The sequence below is a fragment of the Protopterus annectens genome, chromosome 9.part0, assembly GCF_019279795.1.
Source record: "Protopterus annectens isolate FY-2018-M chromosome 9.part0, PAN1.0, whole genome shotgun sequence".
NCBI classification, from domain to species: domain Eukaryota; kingdom Metazoa; phylum Chordata; order Ceratodontiformes; family Protopteridae; genus Protopterus; species Protopterus annectens.
Genome location: NC_056743.1, coordinates 645994523 through 646015041, shown reverse-complemented (window position 1 = coordinate 646015041; position 20519 = coordinate 645994523). Strand labels below are relative to the sequence as shown.

General features: G+C 39.1%; 1 protein-coding gene across 1 annotated transcript in view; it reads right to left on the bottom strand.

The window, feature by feature from the left end:
• Nucleotides 1–9321: 9321 nt before the first annotated feature.
• LOC122811400 (TNF receptor-associated factor 1-like) overlaps nucleotides 9322–20519 on the bottom strand; it is a 36701-nt gene continuing 25503 nt past the window's right edge. The window contains exons 6-9 of the mRNA XM_044083224.1: nucleotides 20040–20426; nucleotides 12331–12508; nucleotides 11415–11563; nucleotides 9322–10869 (exon numbers count right to left, since the gene is read on the bottom strand). Coding sequence (XP_043939159.1) covers nucleotides 10654–10869; nucleotides 11415–11563; nucleotides 12331–12508; nucleotides 20040–20426 — 930 coding nt within the window. The 3' untranslated portion in view covers nucleotides 9322–10653. The remainder of the gene's footprint in view (nucleotides 10870–11414; nucleotides 11564–12330; nucleotides 12509–20039; nucleotides 20427–20519) is intronic.

Sequence of the window (20519 nt, the reverse complement as noted above, 5' to 3'; positions counted from 1 at the left end):
TGGAGATATTTATTTTAATCAGGCACAGAATGGCTTCAGACTCTGGCCTTTGTTACTAGTGTATGAGAGAGCCCAGGAGATGCAAATCATGACACTTTTATGTCCACTGTAGCTCAAGGCACACTTCTCAAACTCCCTTCCCAGTAGAGTAGTGAAGTCTGGGTAAAAAAGAAGCTCTCTGTAATGAGCAGGAAGTGCACAAGGCCCAAGGAGGAAGGATGATCATGACTAACTGTTCCTACCTAAAATAATGATGTCCATGCTACTTATCTGGGAATATTTTTGTTAGCTTGGTCTAATATACAATGTGATATCTTCTCGAATTACCTGGAGTCAGCGGAAAAAGGGAGTTTTGCAAGGTATGAGGATGAGATATTGAAGAGAACACCAAGCCAGCTGAAAGGTTTTGGGTTTTTGCCTTTTCTAGGAACAGTCTTGTAATAGTTTTCCTCATTTTATTTACTTGAGTTAAATGAGTGTTTTCTTTTTAATTCCATTTTGGAGAACAAGAGATGTCTGAAACACATTATAAAGGTTTTATGATATGTTGGGAAAGTGAAGTCACATGCAGTGATTAAAATGAAGTACATCTCTGAGGCAATAGAGGAGCCTAAAGCTACTGGTGAAAAAGTGAGTACTTCCATCAGGACCTGGGATAAATGGTAGTAAAACTTGGGTCATAGCTGAATTCTAAATTCTGATCTGTGCTTTTAAAAGTCAGCATTCGTGTTTTTTTATCTCCACAAAGTGTAATTCTTTGTGTGACTCTTTGACTATATTCTGCATACTGCTTTGATGTTAAAGGTATGCTGAGAAGTAGAATCACATTGTTTTCATGTCCACTGCTTGCATGTTAATTAGAAAAAGCTGGGGCTGGACTTGTAAAAGTTATAGGAGGTAATATGGTCAAGCAAAGAAAAAAAAAACAGTTCCTGCACTGTATCTTTTGGACTTCTGTAATTTCTTTTCTTCTAAATGGAAGAGTAGATTGGTTTCAATGATACCAGTGACTGCTAAAAAAGGCATTTACAAGGAAATGGACATCAGATAATCCACACACTGCATTAAGGAGGTTATCACTTAATGTAAATTAGTTAGATTATAAAATGTCCTCCTTTAGACTAGTGTCTTTATGACTAAAATGAAGATTACTCAGTGCAAACAGTGCAGGAGCAATCTAATATTAGCTGGTAATAGGATGAAATGGGTAAATCGGTAGACTTTAGCACATATAGGTAAGGAAGAGACTACCGTGTTAGATCTGTTATGCAGTCCTTTTTAATTTTCAGTTGGGTTACCACATACAAGTCTCTTCATTCATGTTGGGGCTACTTGTAGACTACAGGTATTTGCAGTTTTTCGTTTGCAGAATTTTAGAGTTGTAGTTATCACATGCATGATGCACCATAGTGAAGGTTGCAGTAGATATATTCTCAAGAGAACTAAGGCCATATTGGGGCAGTTGCAGAATTCAATTTAGAATGTTTTATTTTGTGATAGAGTATCTTTTTATTTGATTTTTCACTTTTCCATTTGCTTGTCTTGCTGTCAATTATGTGCAATGTAACAGCTATCTAAACCGAGTTTTAAAATTCAATAAAATATGTTAGATAAAAATGAGACTCTGTGGAGATGCATGTTTTTGCTGGAATAAATCAGCTTGTGAACACTGAATTATGTGGGCCAGATAAGCAAGTACTAGAGCTTAAAGGACCATTACAGACAGAAAATGTAGAAGCATATATTTCTATCTTGTCATGAAGTTCAATGCAATCCAAATCTCCCATAGCACAATAACTGCTAATTAATAATTTTATTTTTTTCTACTCCTGAATGTTCTCATAGGAGCAGGCATCTTGATGTAATTTTTTTTTCTTTGAAAGCTACTTTTTGTCCATAATGTGCTATCATGATGCAGCTGATGAGAATATTTTGCCCCACTTTCTCCTTTCATATTACAATTCAATTCAGTGAGACTGGACAATGTGAGATTATTAAATTTATTTATTTTTTGGTCCCCTTGGACCTTGTGTTTACCGGTCTGGCCCATGTGCATGACTGGTCTACCAGCCATCTTCACACCCCCTCGGACTTACTCTGGTATTGCTGTGGATGGTAGGGGATACTAAGGGCAAACTGGGAGCTCTGGCTTGGCTATGCTATGCTTCAATTTTTTTTTTAATACTCTACCTACTCCCTTTCCCATTGCGAGAAATACTGTTAAGTTTGAGAATACTGAGTATAAGGGCCAGGGACTGGCATATGTGTTGCACAGTCCTTAAAAAGTGTTTGCAAAAAATGTTCAAAAGTAGTTGAGATAACGTAGCGTTTCTTTCTACCAACTTCATACCCTCAGTCAGCCAGAATATCATATTTTGTAACTTGGAAATCTCAGCTAATCTGTGAAGTTGCTCTCAGTGATTATCACATTTCTTCTTCTTTGGACTACAAAAAATTTAATAAATTTATACTTCTACGAGAGGGCAATAATGCATCTGTAAATAACAGTACATAGTAAAATAATTGTAGAATTTGAGCCTTGATAGTTTAATGAACCATGTGGGTGTGAAATAACAAAAAAGACCTTTTTTGTTTTCTGTCCTTGTTAAAAAAAAAATAAATAAATATTCAGATGTGGTAAGTAAAATGATGTAGGAGATGGATTCCTAAATCAATTGTGATTTCATTCAATCACTACAGTGTGTTCAGTGATGAAGATGACCACAAATGCCAAAGAGAGGACTTTCTTTCCAAGATGTTTCTGATACCCATCTGCTAATGGAGACATCAAAGTATCATTCCATACCATCTGGACAGGGTATGGCATTGCTGATGTGAGTATATCAGTGAGAGAAGACTTTGCATGCCCACATGTGACCTGACTGCTTGTTAAGGAAGATCGCAAAAGAAACATTATGGATGCACCTTATGTGGGTATGTATTCATTTAGTAACTTGAAGGAAAAGCTCCCATACCTTAGTAAGGGAGACCAGGTTCTCACTGAGATAACTATATATGTACAGCAACCTCAGCCATGACTATATCAGATGTTTGAGGGCAGCTGCAAAGAAGGTGGGAACAGTTTCCTCTTAATCCATTAGAAGTGAAGAAAGATAGAGGTTTGAACACGCAAGGGATACACAGTCAGTCTTGGTGTTATGATAAAGACAATTGGCATTCTTGTTCATCAGTACTCCTGCAGTCCATAAAGCATGCAGCAAGTAAAAGATTGGGAGTCAGTTCAGTCCTGAAATGCCATCAGGAAAAATGGGTTTTACTCATTTTCCCTAGTTCTCAAAAAGAGAAAAGGCATCAAACCAGTTCTGGATCTTAGCAGTCTGAACCAGTTTGTCAGTTTAAAAAAAACGGTATCTCTAATTCCCTTTCTAAGCAGGGGAGACTGGATATGCTATGTGCTTAGTGTGTATGCTGGATGCTTGCATTTATGTCAGGATCCAAATGCAGCAAAGAGCTCTTAAGGTTTAACATGAGCAACCATGATCATAAAGTCTAAGCCCTTCCATTTTGTCTTCCTCTGGTTTCCAGGGTATTCGAAGTACATGGTAGTAACAGTATATCTTCTCAGGAATTCATTTCATGTATTCTTTGTACCTGGACAACTGCTTTTTGATTCCACACTTTTGTTTATGCACATTCTTCCAACCAAGCAGCATACTGCATGTAGCTCACCAGGCTGTTAATATCAATATTGCAGTGAATCTAGGCAGCCTTCCCGTTGTATTGGTGAGCCACCATCAAATGCTCACTCCTATTCTTCCCCACCTGGCCCTTCCATTGCCTGTGCTGCTAGTCGAATAAGGTCATCTGGGGCACAGTCTGGGCTTTATCTCTCTGTGCTATGGGGCCGCGAAAGTAGAGCATAATATTTGTTCCTATGTTACGAAGTACTGCTTCTACAGAAGTGAATTTTAAAATGAAGAACTAAGTAAGTATGGTTTGTAGTCCAGGCAAGGGGAATTTTTGGGCAGATCTCTTAAGATGATAGCTCAGTCAGCAATAAGGATCAGGGGTGGGATGTAATCTTTTGGAATCTTCATTCATGTTCAAGATTCCAATGAACAGTGAATGAGATATTTTTGTTTCCCTTCTCAGTGTCAAATTTGGTACTTTTGTTTCCTTATGTCAGACGACCAATTCAGTTGCATAAATACTTTCTCGCTTTTCTGGGGGTGTACTCAGTTTCTCATTTCCAGTACTACAAATAGTCATAGTAAAGCAAAAATTACCCAGATTTGCCCTGTATAGTCCAAGAAGAAATAGGGCGGCAGGGGTGGTGCAGCAGTTAGCGCTGCCGCCTCACAGGAAGAGGCTCTCCGGTTCAATCCTCCGCTGGGGTGCCTTCTGTACGGAGTCTGCATGTCCTCCCTGTGGTCAAGTGGGTTTCCTCCGGGTCACTCTAAATTGGCCCTAGGTGTGAGTGTGTGCGCCTTCTGTGGAAGGTTGGGCGCCGGGCTGGCAACTCAACACTGTAAAAAACTCCACCACCAATCATGAGCAGACAGACCTGTAAAAGTCGAAAGAAGAATAGTCCACGAAGAAATAGTGTTATAGTTCCTAGCAACCTCAAATTCTTTTCACCTTCCTTTTCACTCAAAGCTGAAATTTGGGAAGGGTACAGTGTTGTTTTCCAGTTTAAAGGTGTTGGCCATTCTTGCATGGCTGACTAATCAATGGTGATAGTCCAGATTCTGGAACTGGCAAAAAGTTATACTGAAGTATTTAGAAACAGTTTGTTGTTCCCTTACAAAGACTTGTTTTGCAAAGTGGAAAATAAATTACTTTTTAGACAACAGATTATGATTATTTTTGTGTGTGACCTTATCTCAGAGAAATGACTTGTTTGTAACAATTATATGGCCAGTCCACTCTGAGTAGTGGTGTATCCATGTTACTGCTCTTTCCAGTTTTCTTATGGACCAAATTAATTTAGTGGTCACTAGAGAAAAAAACTGTTTAATTGCATTTGACTTCTCAACTCCAAGACCTTGTTACTTCTTTGGATTATATTTTGTTAGTGGAAAAAAGTTTACTTTTTCTATTTATGAGATGGATGTTAATTCTGACTTAAAGTGGTTATCTTGGAAAAATGAGGTCAGGAAATAATTGAGGAACATATGGAGGTGCCTCACAAATAGTGACAGGGAGGTTACTGGTTGGTACTACTGCTTGAAACACCACCACACATTCAGCTCTGTGTTAAGGACAGTATTCCGTCTTTTTGATTTTCTGTGCAAAACAGATTAAAAGACTAATTATATGGTGATATGGCAGCTTCGTCACATAACTTCTCATTTTTGGCCTAGTACATGGTAAAAAAGCCTTGGCACAACTGAATACACTACAGATGATATACATTGTGAATGACACTTATATAGACAGACATATTTTAAAATGTCTGTAAAATACTGGAACATAATGAAAGAGGCCCTTATAAAACACTGGAAGTGATTCAGTAGACCAATGCATAAAGTGCCAGAACTAAAAACTGGGGAATGAGCTGTCTACATTGAACTACTGGAACCTTAGAAGAGGCAGGCTTTTTTGATGAGAGTAGTCGATTAATACATTTGCATCACTGTAGAAGATGGGGTTTTGCATGTGTATGTAGTATAATGCAGCTGCAGGCAGTGCACTGTGTGCTCGTTGAACATTCTTTAAGGTAACTGGTTGCTTTGTTTTAGCCAGATACATTGAAGCCCGTTATGCAGGGAGTGGGAGACCAAATGAGTAACTTGTTAGCAAGGTGTAGAAGATATTATAGGGGTCTGACAACCATAAAATTAGTTATAGCAATTAGCAGTGCAGCAAACAGGGATTTGCCTCAATAAAAAAATAATGATTTGGCTATTTTGGGCTGCAATCAAATGGACTTATATTGGGCCACAATTAATATTCTATCCTCCTTCAAATGTAATGGTTAAGAAACAAATAAATAGGTCAAATCCAGCAAACTTGGACATGATTATTGTTGTCACTATGTGCATAATGTTTTGACTGAGCATTTTACTTGACAATTACAAAGTTCCTGAATCATGTCTGAAAACAAATGGGATATGCCTAATGGGCCTTGCCTAGTTAAAACAAATGATAAAATTATTGTCTGGAAAATGGGTCTTGGGAAGGTTTAAGGCTGAGGTAGTTTGATGTCAAGATAAATCTTCACTTACACAATCTGGATCTTCAAAAGGGAAAACAGTGATATGACAGACACTTTAAATTATCTTACTGATGAGAATGGACTGCAAGAAAGGAGTAAAACTGACAAGGGTCCATGATTTGGAGGAATGGTGTAGAAGAAGTAGGAGATGGTTCACACTCCCTCTCCTACTTCATACAGAAATGTATACACACAAAATATTGATGATAGAATCTAGTACTTTTTCAGAGTTGTAGAACTGGAACAAATATGGACTTTGTAGCTTGAAGAGGTATTCCCTGTTAGGCATGCAGGGCGGACAGCTCCTGTGCAAAACATTTTAATACTTTGATAGTAAGTTTCCATTTTTGATGTCCTTAGTGAACGCATTTTAATGTTTGCACTTTTGAATGTTGAACACAAGTATCCTGAAGTTTTGGCATGCAGTCTAAGCAGGCATGCAGCAAAAAGGGATGCTTTTATAAGTTACAAAACAATACCATCACTTAAATTATTACTGGAAATGTTAATTATCAGCTTCAGTTATTATAGGCCACATTCAAAAACAATCTTTTCTGGTTGCCCTATAAACTGAACCCAGTCTGCTACAAATCCAGTCAGTCCTCACCCTGAAATCTTGCTATTATCCTACTGGTGTTTTCTTCCTCACATGGCACGTTGCTACTCGATCTGCAGTGAGACAGTTTCCAAATCAGGTTCAAGAGTCCGGTTCACACTCAGCAGAAGATCGTCCACCATTCTTTTTTAAATTGGCTGCAAAAAGCTATTGCATATCTGATAACACTATAAAACTGCAGAATAACAGAAAATAAAATCCTTGCTAGATAAATCATCAATAAATGTATATATTTCCCACAAAAATAAAAAGGCAATAGTCGCTCTAATTATAGACCTCTCTCTCTCTCTATATATATATATATATATATATATATTTTCTGGCTAAAATATTAAAAAACATATATTTTTCAACAACTGAACTAAGACATTCAGGCCAGTCTTATTTTATGGACTCTCAATGTGGTTTTCAGAACCTCACATGGAGTGGATACATCCAGAGTAGATGTCACAGCACTCGTCAGATCTGAGCAATTACAACATGAGTGGAACTCTATTAATTGATTTTTCAAAAACCTTTGATACTGAACAGTCATTAACTTTTTCTACATGCTGTTTACCACTGTAGTATTCATCCATCTGCCATAGCTTGGTTTACTGGCTAACAGGACGGTCATCAATGAATGGTAATCCCAATCCCAGCAACCCTCTCTAGCAGTATTCTGTCTGGTATCTTTCAATGATTAGTACTGGGGGGTGTGGCTTATTCATGAGAAGTATACAGCAGTATTGTAAACAGGCTCAAGTACAACAGGATGTTAGATGGCTCTTCACTGCTGGTAAACAGTCCTAGCATCAGCTATATTCAGATACCTGACCTTAACCCCTAGCTAAATACTCAGTAATATTCCCATTGATCAGAAGTCTAAAAATAATGCTTTGGCTCATCTTCAAGATATAGGCAATTAGTCATGTCCATAACCATCGCTACTATTGTCAAACTAATTCTGATAAATTTAACATCAGAGATTTTGGACTCCAACGTGACGATAAGATGAACCTCAGACAGTACTGCACAGTATCTACTCAGAAAGCAGAAAAAAAACTTGGTGTGCTGTACAGGTTTAAACCTTTTCACACTGCAGAATAGAAGCTTACCCGACCTTAATCTGTTCCTGCACCAGCCCTTTTCTTTGTAGAGCTGTGCTGTTTGCTTAGGTTCATAGGCGAGTACTAGGCTAGCTGCCCTTGTGGGCTATTTTAAGCCTAGCCAATTTCCTTTTCAAAGGTGAGAATCAAACTCTGTACTTTGTGAGATAAAACACATTAACCATTATACTAGTCCCAACCACCTAATGCAAATGCTTCAAAATCTGCCATTTACAAGCTGAAGAGCATCTAGAAGAAGAAGACGACAAGATTTTCTGCAGGCCATTGCATCATTGCCTGGCTACTTTTCTTTACTGTCATCTTCTGGCAACAAATGAAGGCTGTTTTTAAAGTTCTCAGAAATCTTTCTTGTCCTGCCTTAAACAATACCCTTTCCTGGTATTAGTCCACTCCACCCCATTGCAGCACCAGATCCCTCTGGTATGTTTACCATCATGACCCTTTAATTCTTACAGATATGGAGTCTTCCTCTTTAGTTACTCATTCTTCAAAATCATGAAATAATTTATTCTAAATGTATGTTTCTACAAATTAATATAGTGGTTCAGTGCACTTTTCTACCAACATCTTAAACATGACAGTCAGCTGCATGGCCTAGACAGAGCCCAGATTACACCTGTGGTGACCCGAGTCTGACTAGTGAGGATGGGAGTGAATGCCAGTCTGACTCGCAACACAAATGACACCTAGCAGGACCACTGGGTGGCTCCACTATGAGCCAACATAGCCGATGTCACTGAAGTGCAGTTGCACTAAGTAGCTGAAGAGAAATGGCACATGGATGCACTTTTCCCTTTAGAAGTAGCAATTGCAGGTTTGGAGAGGGTCCAAAAGGAAGTAATAGTTCAACCCCCCCCCCGGATGAGAAAGCTGACCTGCTCCATACCACCCAACTCTTGCCAGGGAATGCAGAGCTAATGGGGAATAACAGGCAGGAACAAATGGGCCATTGGGCTCTTACTTAGCCTGGGAATGCCTAGCTCCCTTGCCATCAAAATGAAGAGGGCCAGTTGGGCATTGGTAATAGAGCCCTTGGGCATGATCTGGGGGAGGAGAAAACATGACACTTAGCACACCTTGATCCTTAATATTTTACACCTTGCATTTAACATTTGCAGAATGTTATGCCTTATTAAGGTGTTACCCTTGAACTGATAATTTAATTTTAGACTCATACTAGTTTAGTATATGTTCCTTCACACCAGTACATAAAGTTCACTGCTGTCTAGTCTTTGAAAACATGGATTCTATATGTAAGTATTATTTCTCATAGAAAAATTATTTTCTAACTTAAATTGTGAAGTTGAAGATCAAACCATGGAGCACCTAGGCAGAAACACTAGCTAAACATTGCATCACTGTGCGGCCTAGCCAAAGTAATAGGCTAATATGTTTTCTTTAATACACAAAAAAACTCATCTGTTTTATACTGTTTTATATTTACTTTGATTTTTTTTTTCATGGTGTGTTTTCATTAAATAATATTGTGCAACCCACAAGACGCAAAAAACATTGAACAATGTCATGAAATTGCGAAAAACAACTTTTTTCTTGCAAATCATAAATATGAACAAGGGGGGTATGCAGGATTTTTGGAACTGTATGCAAGCTTCCTGAACATAGCCTCCCAAGCCCAGATGATGCAAGTTTTTCAGTGTGCCTTTTCACTACTAAGATAGAAAAAGAAAAAAAAATGATAAAACCTCCATTTAGTCAACCAGGCATTTAAAAAAATAGCAAAGTAAAAGTCAATCTCAGTGCATGAAAATAAATACATTATTGTTTAAATATGTACACCACGTATGTGTGACCATATCCTTGAATATCAAGTTCTTTGTTTTCAGTGTTTCAGCATTCATTTTTAATATCTATGCATAATAAAAGTATCTGAAAGTAATAATAATTAGTGTTTTAAGATGTACTGGGCTTCCTGAGGTCCATTTGGTCATAGCTGGAAAATAGAACAGATGACTTGCAAGAAGTTGTTATGCTGTGTCATCCCCATCCAGATGCAGAAGGATTTGCCCCTTTTCCCTCTAGTACTGAATGTCATGTTATCTTGTACACCAATATATTAATTATATCGACATGTCATTGTATGTCACATCACTTTAAAACCATGTCATCCTTTTATGTTCTGTAAACTAGGATGCCCTATATTTGCAAATTAGATAATTTACATTAATCTAGCAATGTCTGATATTTGAAAATGAGATAATTTTCCTCTTCAGAATCCTAATCCTACTCCTTGGTAAATGTATGTTTACCATATGTGAAAAAACACTGCTATATTTTCCTGTTTATGCTCTTCTTTCCTCCAGTGACTTCATTTCAGTGCCCTGTGACTCGTCACATTTCATGGAGCAAGTCTGTTGTTCTGCACACGTTGCATCTTGTGTACTGTAATTTCCTTGTCTCTCTGTCCTGCTACCTTGTTTTTTTCTCTGATCTACCCTTTACTCTGATTCCTTATTCAGCTTATGCAAGAATATCATTCCTAACTGTACTTACTCTTGAGACTGTCATCTATCCCACCACGTCTGAACTGAAGTGACAGCTCAGTTACCATAAGCAGCCACAATCTGTTACCTTCTGCATAGCTATTAAATGGTTATTTTGCCGCTTTCTGTGTAAACAAATTCCATCTTTATGAAATGTTTCTTCTGTCATGTCCTGCTTGTAAGACTATGGCATGATAGCTTATCACCCTGGTAAAACTAAAATGTTTTCCATTTTGGTTCTCTGCATCTCTATACAGTTGGACCAGTTTCTGCTTTAATATACATAAGGTTGTCTTTAATGTAAGCACAGTCACTGGAATACAGTTCATCCAGTGTGATGAATTCTGGCAACCCACTTGCAATGTTCTTTTCTTGAAGTGGCCGCTGGAAAGAGCTGCCGTCTGTTGGCTTAAATGACGCAGAAATATCTCTCTGACTTAACTGGTCAAGCAGTGTGAATGTTACCTAGAAATAATGTAATGAGAGAGATGATTAAGAAAGACATTGTCTTTGTAAAAAAAAAAAAAAAAAAAAAAAAAAACACTGAATACTTGGCAGATCAAACTACATACATCATGTCACTCTTACAATGGTATGTGGCAAAGTCTGCAAACAGCATGCTAACTGCTTCCAGTGGGAGTGAGAGTCATATAGAACAGCTGGATGGACCTGTAAAGCTGGTACAGATCTGACTACCACATGAACTTGGCAGTCACTCTGGTCATGCATTTATATCTGTTACACCCAGGATGATTATAAAACGTTCTTAATGAGGGTGGGATTCTAAATTGTGAAGTGAGGGTCGATGAGTGCAGAGGCATACATATGTTTCTCCTGGAAAAGTTCATAGAAATAACAGCCAGTCAAGGATGTCATTTGTTACCATATTTTGATTGTACTCAGCAGGACAGTAGTGTTTACTGCTCTACAGTATGCCCTCTGTGTGCTGTTTGAGGCATACAGTAGGTCTAGATATCTAAAGCAAATATCTTATTGTAAGAACCTATTACCTTGTAAGGGAAGGGCCACTTCAGCTTGAAGTCATACTCTCCTTTCATGATCACCAGGAAGATAGACATGTGAGTTCCCAGTCCAGCTCCGTCTCCGTTCAAGAATAGTTTCATGCAGACCTTGTAACCATACTTCCCGGTGTAAAAGGCTGGGAAAGGGAAGGAAAGGAAAGAATATTATTACAGTTAGAGCATACCAAAAGGGAGTAGTAATGTTATTAAAAATCCAGTAAAACACTCTGCAGTAATACACTATGTGCCCAGTCAGAAAAGCATTTCTAAAAATATTGTGTGTGTGAGAGCACGTATTATATATGTTGTCATTGTCTTTTGTCAACCACTTGTGTAAAGACTGAACTGGGCTGGCTTTGTCCATGATGTGAGCTTGGAAACAAGCCTGCTTTGTTTCAGGGCTACCCGAAACAGGAAGGACGGGATATAATGCATGATTACTTGAGTAACCTCACTCACTTACTACTTATGTGCTCTTTAAACTAGTCAAATGATAACGCATGTCTGTCACACTTGCTTAAACTACATTTGAGTTTGTTTAGGCTTGATTCATAGAACTTGTTCATACATTCTAGGTCCATTTTTTTATGATAGGACAAACTGATAATATGAGATAAGTATACTTGACATAATCTGGGCAGCTTCATCTACACAGGGTATATGAGAGAAACTTGAAAGATAGGCATTATAGAGAGAGAGATAGTGTTTAAGCTTTAATCTGAACAGCAGCAGACAAAATACTGTTTTACACTAAATGCCTTAATTGGGTGCTTCTTTTACAAGAGCTGCTTGTATTGGCAATGGAGTAATTTCTTTTTAAATTCAACCACACAATAAAAAGCATTTAAAAATGCATGCTTCTAAACCTTTAAGTAGTAAGGTGTTGCTGAACGCTGATACCTACGTGGTGAGTAGACACAGAGGTTTTTCCCTGTCATGGCTGAGTCCATTTTTTCACTGACACAGGTGATTTTCCATATGTATGTGCCATCAAAGCTGGTTTGTTCCAACATGCACAGCCGATTTGTCATGGCAGCCAGCACTCTGTCTTTATATGCACTGTTTAACTGATGTTGGTTTACCTGTCAAAAAAAAAAAGTTTAAAATGATTTTAATGAGCGTACGCCATTTTCCTGTAGAAAATATATGTACATTTTATGCACACATCATCCCTCTCCATAAATGGGAAGATATTAGTACTGATGCCAGTAAACATGTGCGACAGCTTTTTCTAATAGTCACATCAAACACAACTGGGACAAGTGTGCAGCCATGGAAACAGGAAGAGAAAAGCATACTAGACCCATGATACCCTGATAGTACAGCATACTGTAAGTAGTGCATTCTGGTACAAAAGTGGCATGAGCTAGGCTGTCCCCGGGCACAATAATGGGTATCCCTGTGCACCGCCAGTGACCCAGGTACAGCAGTGTGACTGTAATATAGGCAGAGCTTATTATAAAGTCAGGATGATGACCTGTTGTTTCCTCTTGCAGTGAAGGATCTGAGAACTAGTGCTTTTAGCATGAATCCTGATGTAGCATGTAAAAATGCAAGAGACACACTTGTACATTGTTGCATTCTATTCTCTCTTAATATGGTTTGGGGCTCATTGGTTGATGAGTTATCTCCGAGATCATTTGGTAAGCAGTCATCAGGGTGAGGCCTAGGGTGTGATGATGGTCAGTCACAGCTGGAAGGCGTGAAGTTCGAGAGATACATTCTGTTAGAAAATAGTGGAGCAGTTAGACAATTACATGAACCATTCTTAGGTCTGGAACTAAAGTGCATAAGTTGAATATTTGTCTGCAGTGTTGTTATACTATGCATATGCAGCAAAGCCCCCCCCCCCAAATCTTATTAATACGTTATCTTCTGCAGTGGGACTTGATTTTGTCTTGTCCTGTGTCAGTGATAAAATAGCACAGATGCTGAATTGGTTTGCTGACATGACCTTTATTGGACTAACATACAATGCAGCTGTTGTGGTGTTTGACAGCAACAGGTTGTGCTCCTGACCAAGAGCTTACTTAGTCTAAAAACTCAAGAAGATGGTATCCTAAACTTAGGTTTGTTTCAGTAAGTTATGCTCCCTTCCCTTAGATCACACCCATGAGCTGCTTTCTGCAATGTTAATGAAAGAAACTAGGATGTGTGCAGGGAGGGTTTGGAATAATTGACATGTGTGGGCTGCTTCCCAGTTAAAATGTGGTCAGTGCATGTGCAGACTGTAAGTTGAGGTAGTGAGTGTGTGTGTGTGTGTGTGTGTGTGTGTGTGTGTGTCTGTCTGTCTGCCTGCCTGCCTGCCTGCACCTGCATCTGACTATTTTTATATGGTGTGCCAGTGCAGACAGTATCCATGTTATGTTTCTGTCCACAAGATCAGTCAAAGTAATTTGATTAAGTCTTAGGCTTTCTGCCCTACTGCAGGATAAGGAATCAGCGGACAATAATTTGTGGTGCACTTGTATGGCAGGACTTCACTTCTCTACTTTCCAGAGATGCTCAGAGATTTCTGGTCACCATGATATCTTAGTCCTGTGTTATTTTGGAGGGGAGTATGGGATGTTTTTGTGCTTCCACATCAGTGAGTGAGTAAACATTTTGCATTTGAGGTGCTGGAGCAATGTAAATATATTTTTTTGTAAATAGATTAGGAAAAGTTTTGTAGTTTTCAATAAAATGGTTTGATGGCAAGAAGTCAATTCATTACATTTGCTTAATAGCAAAAGGAGAAAATACCCATATCTAGTAGCCCCTTAAATACTTTAGCATTCAACCTCTTCTTCATTCCTACCTTTTCCCTTTTTACACCGGTCTGTCACCCTCTTCAGTGGGATTCATCTCCACCACTCATTATTTAGATCTACTCTCAGAATTTTAATTTAGACTTTCTATCATAATTAGAGACTACTTATTGTACATACATGCATGATTGTGGCCAATGAGTGAATCTTAGCATCAAACTTATAGGTTCATAGGCAAGTTCATAGGTAGGTACTAGGCTATCTGCCTGAGGGCATTTATAAGCCTAGCCAGAGTGTGTCGGCTTTCGCCACCCCATTGATTAATTAACTGATCCTCTGTCAAGCAGAGCCAATAAAGTGATCCCAGGGGTGTGTTTTCTGTTACCCATCCACTCGTCAAGGTTTCTCTTGAAGAGTGTTAGTGAGGAGCTCTGCCTGATGTAATTTGGAATTTTGTTCCAAAGCATGGGGAGTCTCTCTGACAGGAATCTATCCCTCCAGCATGTTCTATTTATTGTTGTGGCGAGGTGTAGCTCACTAGAGCACGTGGCTCGCAGTGACTTGGATTTCCTTAGGTGGAGCATGTCCATCAATTCTGAGTTGGACATGGCTTTGTAAGTCAGGCAGAGATCACCTCTGAGTAAGCGATATGCCACTGAGTACAGCCAGAGTTTTTTCAGTTGAGCTGATTGGACATATGTTTGAGACCAGTAATCCTCTTGGTGAGGTACTTTTGTGGTCTTTCCAGCTGTTGGAAGTGTCTTGTGAAGTACATCCCAAATGGGGCATTGTCCTCTGATGGATCTAATGAGTGATGAGTAGAGGGGCACTATAACCTCTTTATTTCTAGATGTGAACCCTTTAGTAATTAGATGGGCCACATAGAAGGATTTCCTAACTAATTTGGCAATATGATTGTCAAAGGAAAGATTACTATCTACCTGGGTCCCCAGATCTCTTATTAACTCTTCTGTATTAAGGGGGCTGCCACCTATGTGGTAATTTGTGGGTGTTTTGTTTTTCCCAAATGGGATGACTATGCATTTTTTTGGCATTTAGCTTGAGGCCATAACTTTGACACCAGGTGTCCGTCTCAGTAAGGCCCTTTTGGAGGATGTCCGTGTCAGCCGGAGAGTCAATTATGGCTCCCAGTTTGCAGTCATCAGCAATCTTGGTTAGCCATAGTCTTAGTATTAGGCTAGCTGCCCTTGCAGGCCATTTTAAGCCAAGCCACATTCCCTTTTTGTGCTCAAAATAACCTTTCCCATTTGGTTATAGATTTGCCTTACCCACCCCATGGTCGATAATTATATATTCCACCTAAGGAGAAGAACTGGGATCATACCATAGATAATTTGAGGGGACTTATGCATGGGATAAAGCATTCAGGAGCTGCATCTGTCCATTAGTAGTACAAAGGGCAGTCTTGGCGTAAATTTTCTGTTTCCCATCCATAGATTTGTTGTATGTGAAAATGGACAGGGATGAACTTTGTTTTATGTGGATGGGGAGTCTGTTCCACAGCAGTGATATCCTCTATAAAATATAGCTGTCCCTCCAAACTGTTCTGTAAGTGTTGCCATTTGTCTTGCTGATGTGCAATAAATCCATCAGTAATGGGTCGGAGGATGCCTTGTATGCCAGACACAGGTCACCTCTTGGCAGTCTGTAAGATACTGAGTAGAGTAACAGGGCTTTGAGTCGGTCCATATAAGATTTGTTATTAAGGCCTTGTATCATTTTAGTAAAGTATCTCTGTGGGTGTTCCAGTTGTTGCATGTATCTGGATGGATACATGCCAAAAGGGTCATTACTTGATGGGCTCTTGGTTGGATTAATCTTCAGTAATTGCCATTTATTTATCTATCTATCTGTCAATCCTTTGTTGACTGGACTGGTCAGACTAGGCTAGTAGCCTCTCTTCAGGGTAGACCTGAGGTGGTATTTATAATACTAGGGAAAATTAATCCAGGGCATCAGGGAAGTCCCCTATTCTTTTTGATAGGTGCTGTGGGATCTTTTACATCCACCTGAGCCACCACCAGCTCAAGGAGATAGGGCCTTATTTTATCATCTCATCTGAATGATGGCACACTCAGGAGCGCCTCTTTCTAATCCCAAACGGAATGTTTGAGTTCTAGAATATTCTAGAACTCAGTAACTTCAGCTAGCACATATGTTACATTTAGTTGTACATGGCTGCACTGCAGAGGTTCACACCGTTGTTCTTCTAGGGCTTCTGGATGTATAACTGGATATGATGGATGTATTTTGTAACATCAGCTTTAAAGGAACTACATTGGAAATTTCTCCAATTCACTATTGGTGGACATTTCCATTATCTGCAGTGCGATTTTTTCCCCAAGAGGTTGGTCATTGTGGCTGAATTCTTGAGAGTGAAAATCTTATGTTCCCTACCTGGGTGAATGATTGTGGCTGAAGTCTTGCAAGAGAAAATCTTATTTTACCTTACCTAGGTGAATGCCTTCTAGTATCTGTAGTCAGGGACTCATTGAAATATCCCTGCACTGAGCATGCTAATGATTGCAGTCCTTGGGAATCACCATCAATTGAAAAATGTCCCCTCTGACACCTGCTGAGATGATTGTCTATATAGGCCGAGAGCTGGAGTTTCCTGAATTCTTGTCATTCCTGCTTTTGGAGGAGGCTTAAGAAGCGATGGCTTTAGATGATTTGGTGAAAACACAATGCATTGTTTCTGAGGTTTCATCTCAGCAGGACAAAAGGTCCATTGTGTAGTACCTAAATAAACAAGGGGGATTGTAAGGCCATGTTCCCTGTACATGAAGGCAGTATTTATTTTGTAGAGGGCTATAAATAGGGGCATCATCCTGCTGGCATTGCATATCCCCAAGGAATGAATGACCTGGGAGATTCTCTGAGCTACTCTTGTAGATTCAAATGCTGTGTCTTTTCAGGGTCTTTTGAAAGTGGGGTACTCTGTCAGACCTATTCAACACTCAGAAGAATGTAGCCCTCCCTCTGTTCTGCTTTATTCATTTGCGCAAGGTGGAAGTTAGTTGATTCCCTTTTGCATTCCTGATGATTTACATATCAGCTCAAACTTCAGAAGGAAATGCCAACACTTCATTCTTGCCACTCCTTTGTAGCTGAGAATAGCATATTTCAGTACTCAGGCCTTTGACAATACAGAAGCTCTCCAATTTTTATTTAAGGGTGCTTCCCTCAACTGTTATGGTGTAGATACCATTAATCTGACAGATTTGTCAGCTGGGGTTTCGAATATCATTGAGGTTGCTAGGTAGCCTACCATTTGGCAGATATGTGTCCCCAAGTGGCATTGGTTCCTTCTCTAAGTAGAATGATCCCCTGTGCAACCCTAGTTCTTTATTTTCCAGGTGATCATGATTTATTTTATATTCCTGTATAGTTTGGACATCAGTTATTCCAAGGTCAAGGTTCATGTATTAACTGTTTCTGTATGTCACAATCATGAGAAAGTCAGGGTTGTGGCCTTATGCTAGTTGATTAAGCAGCTCTGTAAAAGAGGGCTGCATCTCCATCCGCATTTGAAGAATTCATCTCTTCTGTGGGATTTAGACTCCATGGCTAGTCGGCTTGTCTGTCTGTTGCATGAGTCTGAGAGCTCAGCAGCCCTGAAATTTCTCTCCACAAGATTTGTCAGCTGGAGTTTCAAATGTTATCGAGATTGCTAGGTAGCCTGTCATTTGGCAAGTATGTGTCCCCAAGCAGAACATTGAAGAATGGTTTGCCAAATTCTTTACTGTTTGCCATAAGATACCACACTTGGTAAATACTGGTTTCAAAGCTTACTCTGTGATGGGATTGTCCATCACCAGTGCTTGCTTAAAGAATGTCTTAGTTGCACCACAGTCAGTTGGCCATCAATGCACACCTTCACCAACTGTTGACAGGCTGTTACTCTAAGAGTTAGACCGCATTTAATAAAACAGCATTCCAGAACTCTGCTTTCTGAGTTCTGCTCATGTTTGGTCAAGCTTATTTTGATAGGTGGGCATTATTAAGTACTCTTTAAGGATGGCAAGAACTTCTAACTATGTCTACTTAATGGTGTATATGGTTAGGCCTCTTATGGTCCCTTTGATCGCCTGCCTATGGTATTGCTCCTATATCATGTGGTCCTCTGTCTCCTTCCACCCTAGTGATTACTGCTTGTGAATCAGCCCAACCAAGGATTTAATAAGGAGAGTTCTCAATGCTAAATACAGCAGATATGTTCTTACTCTATATGTTAATCTAGAAAAGGGTCCTTCTTGATGGCACAGGAATATTGTTTGTCCATCCCCTTTGGATGGGAGTCTCTTCCATAAACCTTAGCTGATGGAATTATCTGCACATATGTGTCAAATCCTCATTGTCAATGCTTGAATTGAAGGGGTTGTTGATGGTAAGGGGATGAATGAACTGGCAGTCTCAGCAGACGTGCACTTACATAAAGTGTGTTATTTCACAGTGCAGGTTGAAAAAAGTGTGCAGATGTCCTTGAGTGGTACCTTCCAATGTATGTTTTCTGGAATAGTGACTGCAAGAGAAGATGAAAACAGCTAATCAACTTATCAAGTAGAGTCCTCTAATAGCTAAGCTGTTATGGTAACAATGTAACAGCTGCCTTCTGAAATTTTGGGACTTGAAATGAGTCCTGAAATGACAAAAAGATGACCAAAAATACAGAGGAAGCGTGAAAATCGAGCATCATTCTTTTCCTTTAAATTAGTTTTTTTGCAGAGGGGAAAGCCCTCCCCCAAAACTTAAAAAAAAATATATATATATATAATGTGGATCTACTTCTAATATTCGAAAGGCCATATCATCAAATTTCATTGAAACACACACCACAGTAAATAAAAGCCACCTAAGTGTGGGGCTGCACCCCCTAACTATATATACCAACTCTGGGATTCCACTACAGTGTAGAGTGTAGAAAAAGGCATGTTGGGCAAATGTTTACTTGCCCTGGGAAAAATTTGCTGTTCGGGTATTTCATTTTTACGATTTTTCTATTGCAAAAATGAAATTCAATGATATGGTCTTTCAAATATTAGAAGGGGATCCACATTATATATAGATATACCAACTCCAAGATTAAAGGAAAGGAAAATTCTAAGAAATGGCATTCTAGGACTTAATATTTGTAAGTCTGTACTTTTGGTCATTCAGTCTTTATATTTCAGGTCTCAGCATTGCACGTTCTGACCTTTCAAAAATGTTCGTTATATCAGAGTAATCATCAGATGCTTGTAAGATGGTTCTTTTTCTATCCTTAACGCCGAGTGTTTCAGTGCAGATTCACTGACATTTGTATCTACTTTTGTCTTCTGCTAATTGGGAATCATGGTCTTATGTAGTCCTATTCATTTGATCTTCTGAGTACGATTGGCACATGAAGTGCTGCCTCTTCTCACTACAAAAAGAAAATATGGGAGTTTCTTGCTTTTTTATGTTTGATAGCTTCATTGATTGTGAAGGAAGGGGGATGGTACTATGTATATAGACAAATATGGAGAACATAAGCAGTGATTTTGCTTTAGCATCAATGGCGTATATTTGTTGAATCATTTGATACAGCTTGGAAATCTAAATCTTATGGCGATACTAATTATTCAAAAATGGAAGTCTTTTTTACCCCAAAGGCTGCAAGTCATTTTGTCCCCACCCCATTCTGTTTAGCTCCTCCTACTCTGAGCTCATGTTTTTTTAATTTGTCATAGGCATAGAGTATTGAAAGATCTTGGACCACCAGCATCCTGCAAATCAGTTGGATCATTCACCTCAAAATGCAATCTACTTTATAGTGTTTTGTGTGAGAACTAGTGTCCCAACACAGCATAAAGCTGCCGCTCACCTGATGTTCCAGGAATTCTATTCTTTGTTTGGCCTCTGACAGTTGTCTTTCATAATCTGACAGCTTCTCCATTTTGCCCATTTCTCGATTCAGGACAGTCAGGACATTTTGAAATACTTGTTGTTTTTCCTCAAGCTGCACTGTTCTCTTCAGCATGGCTTCCATTTCTGTGGAGGAAAAAGTCTGCTTACATTTTACTTCGGAGTCTAATGGGCAGGATATTTTCTCTTGAGGGTTAGAGGAAATGGTGTCTGGCTTGCTTTCTTCAGTTTTTTGAAAAGGTAAATTGTCCAAAATGTCTTTCTTTTTGACAATTAGTGCCAGAACACACAGAAGATGAACAGAAAGACTTTGTGTTTCATGTTGACTTGAGTCTTTGCGCAGGAACTGTGGATAAGAAGAAGAAATGTCAGAATCAGTACTTAAAACAAAAATGATGAAAAATCCTCCAGTATGACTGTTTTACACCTGTCGCATCTG